The 3,678-nt window shown below is 43.0% G+C and overlaps 1 protein-coding gene across 1 annotated transcript; it reads left to right on the forward strand.

The window, feature by feature from the left end:
* Positions 1–968: 968 nt before the first annotated feature.
* LOC110887839 (vegetative cell wall protein gp1-like) lies at positions 969–1,679 on the forward strand. The gene is made up of 2 exons (XM_022135405.1): positions 969–1,125; positions 1,192–1,679. The coding sequence occupies exons 1-2, from the start codon at positions 969–971 to the stop codon at positions 1,677–1,679; spliced, it is 645 nt and encodes a 214-aa protein (XP_021991097.1).
* Positions 1,680–3,678: the final 1,999 nt, after the last annotated feature.

A 3,678-nucleotide genomic window follows, 5' to 3' on the forward strand; every position in this document is an offset into this window, starting at 1 on the left:
AATTCTTTAACAAGTTTATTTTTAAATAATTATCCCATGTTATAAAAGATATTTTGTGCCTTGTGCATTCAAATCAATTTTCTTAAACATTTTCAAAATGAGTCAGTTAATTGTATTTACCAGTGTAAATTGACGTATTTTCCAAAAAGGCTAAGTGCAGGTACTAGACGGAATAGGCTGGCTACTCCTAGCATCAATAAAGAGTCTTGCAAGCTTAGATGTTTATAAATCTGTTGGACAATGATCCTTTTAACTTTGATCCGCCTGTGGATCCCTTACAACCGTTTTTGTAATAATTGATATTACTTCCATTCGGTTGTTTTTATCTTTCGACTTCCGCTGTGTATTAAACTGTGATAAATTGTCTATTATGATATCAACTACGTCACGATACTCCCCACCGGGCCCACCGGTAATACGTGGAAATATCGGGGTGTGACAAGTTGGTATCAGAGCCAACATTGAGTGAATTAAACACTAGCCTTTTGTGTTTAATCTCAATGACACAGTTTGCACATTCCTCGACTTCCGAGTCTAGGCAAACAACTTAGGACTAATCCTAATTTATCTTATTTTGTCCTTTATTGTTTTCCGTTGTTGTTTCTTTTGTTTGCTTTGACAGGTTCAACAAAATGCCGCCACGATTCAGAAGAGGAGGACGGGGCAAGGCGCCATTCACCATGCATGATCATGAGGCCGGATCTTCCCACCGGCGAACTCCGTCTGTTACCATGAGCACCGGTCCTCAAGAAGACTAGAGGACCTATTTGGAGCCCGCGAGGCAATCTGTCTCGCTAAGTTCGTCACCCTTTTACCATCATTCCTTTATGCCATAATCGGAGAACGAGCCCGAAGATTCACACCACTCTTACCTACCACTGCAGCGGTCGGGGTCGCACCGCGCATTTCAAGACCCGACCCCGTATTTCCAAAGCCGGTTTATCCCAACAAATCAGATTGAAGAACCAATGGGTCATAACCCATTGGGTCCTGAAGACCATTTTCCTAAAGCTCAGGACATGGATATGGATGATGATCCAGATCCTGCTGAACCACCATCTAGGACACCGCCTCACCCCATCGAGATTTCGGATGGGTCGTCTTTTCATGGATCACCTTATCGTGGTCCAGACAGCTATGAGGCATGGTTTGCCTAATACGACTGGGTGTTTACTCCCTCTTACAACCCAGCACCTCAGCAGCAGCAGGATCCCTCAGAGGATTCACGTTTTGTAGCGGTCACTCCACCGCCGCCGCCGCCAGATCAGCAGCTGGCCCCGGAGCGACCGAGGCGGAGAAGATCAAACGCACAGATGTCCGTGCGAGGGGGATTCCCTTTCAGCACCCCTCAACCTTCCAGTGGCAGTCACTACCCGCCACTATATGGAGACCCACAGATGGGTGGGCCTTCAAACCCCGTTTCCGAGGTGGACTCTGCGCCAGTCGCACCACCACCAGTGGGTTATGATAACCTGATTCCTTCATACGCCGATGCAGCGGCATATAACCCTTTTGAGCAGCCAGCCCATACTAACTACAACTACGCCGAAGTTGACCCATACCTTGTAGCGGCAAACTACAATGCTCTTCATCCCAAGGGGCCCTATGGAGCTCCATGGCAGACCGGATACCCGGCCTATGGGTACCAATACCCGCCACTTCCTCAACCTCCGCAGTAACAGCAGCCGCAGCCGCCACAGATCCAACCACCGCAGCAGTAGGAGATTCTTCAAAGGTTGAGTCAGGTGGAGCGTGAGGTTTGAGAAGAGCGTAGAAGCCACAGGGGATTTCTTAAGGGATTGGCAAGTTTAATCAAAGGGAAGAGCAAGAGGGATTTTTGAAGAGTCCTTATTTATTTCATTGTATTATAATTTCTTTGTTTCAATCAAGTCCCTGCGTGGACATCTATTTATGTACTTAGTCCCTGCGAGGACTTGTATTTTCAGTTTAACCCCGGCGTGGGCAACTTATTTCTGTTAAAGTCCCATTTAGGGCAATTATGTACTCTTTTAATTAGTAATGGAATGTTTGAATTTAAAATTTCATTTTGTCATCATATGTATGAATATAATATATGAAATAAATAAAAATATCATTCCTTTTATAAGATCTGCCATTAGTAAATAAAATCTTAAAGGCAAAACCTAGCTCATGTGTCATTTTAAGACAGGGCCATGATGGTAGTTCCTTATTAAGATTCAGATCCTTGTTAACATCTGAAAACATGTTAACACTCCTGGCAAATGTGATTCGATAAATCGCATAAGTCATCCTTATATTGGATTCTTCCAATTCCTTTTCTTAATTATCATTTAATCATCCATTAGTGATGAAGTGCCTACGGGCCATAATTAATGTCCTTTGGGACTAAAGACAGTTGTAGTCTACGGCTCTCTGTCAAGAAAAGGTAATGAACTATGATTCAAGCCTTAATGCCTCGATCCTATAAGATCTTGGCCTATAATTTAAATTGTCCTTGTGACTTGGCTTTTGTGCCATTATTATATTTTAATTATATCTGAGGATTATTTTAATAAAAAAATCCTGAATATATATGCTTAACAAATTAACCAATATGGTTTATTAATGCCATGGTTAATAAATTATCAAGATGACAATTCTGTTGTAAACCCCTAAATAAAATCATTGTCATCATTTTATGTAGCAATCAAGCTACATGGAAGAGTCTGAAGAAGTCAACAGTCACCCGCTGGAAAATCATGACACTGCCAGGATCAACATAACTGGGGAGGAACTTCGAGCATTGATTAATAATGCTGTTTCTAAGGCAGTGGATTGGCAGCTTAGGGAATCCAGTGGTACACATAGCAAGACCTTATCTGTACCTCATTCCAAATCACACCCTAAGACTCACTTTGAGGCTCATAGTAAGCCACCTTCTAAACATCATGAGTCAAAGAAAGATGATGCTCAACACTCCTCAAATCAGCATAGTGTTCCATCTAAGAAGATTGTATTTGATCAGGAGCCACGTGCAAAGACCTGCTCCTATAAGTATTTCGTCTCCTGCAAACCCAGGGATTTCACTGGGGAAAAAGGAGCCATAGATTGCATGATGTGGCTAGATGAGATGGATACCGTGGTTGATATCAGTGGTTGCGCTGATAGGGATATTGTAAAGTTTGTGTCTCAATCATTTAAAGGAGAGGCTCTAGCTTGGGGGAGGTCTCTAATCCAAGCTACTGGGAAGATCCCGTTGTACAATCTGTCGTGGGATCAGTTTGTTGCCTTGATTAAGGAATATTTCTGTCCTCAACATGAAGTTGAGAAGATCGAGACTGACTTCCTGACATTGGTTATGAAGAATTTGGACTGTCAGGCATACCTTACAAGTTTTAATACCATGTCTCGATTGGTTCCTTACTTGGTGACACCGGAACCAAAACGGATAGCCCGTTTCATTGGGGGTTTAGCCGCGGAGATCAAAGCCAGTGTAAAAGAATCTCGACCGACTACCTTTAGGTCTGTAGCTGATCTGTCACTATCTCTTACCCTTGATGTGGTCAGGCAAAGGTCGCTTAGGAATTCTGATGAGGGAAAGAGGATGCGTGAGAATGATAACTCACACCGTTCAGACAAGAAGCACAAAGGGAACTCTGAACACAAGAAGAGTTCAGGGTTCAAGAAAGAGGACCAACAGTCGGGTAAGAAGCTCAA

The sequence above is a fragment of the Helianthus annuus genome, chromosome 11, assembly GCF_002127325.2.
Source record: "Helianthus annuus cultivar XRQ/B chromosome 11, HanXRQr2.0-SUNRISE, whole genome shotgun sequence".
Classification (NCBI taxonomy): Eukaryota; Viridiplantae; Streptophyta; class Magnoliopsida; order Asterales; family Asteraceae; genus Helianthus; species Helianthus annuus.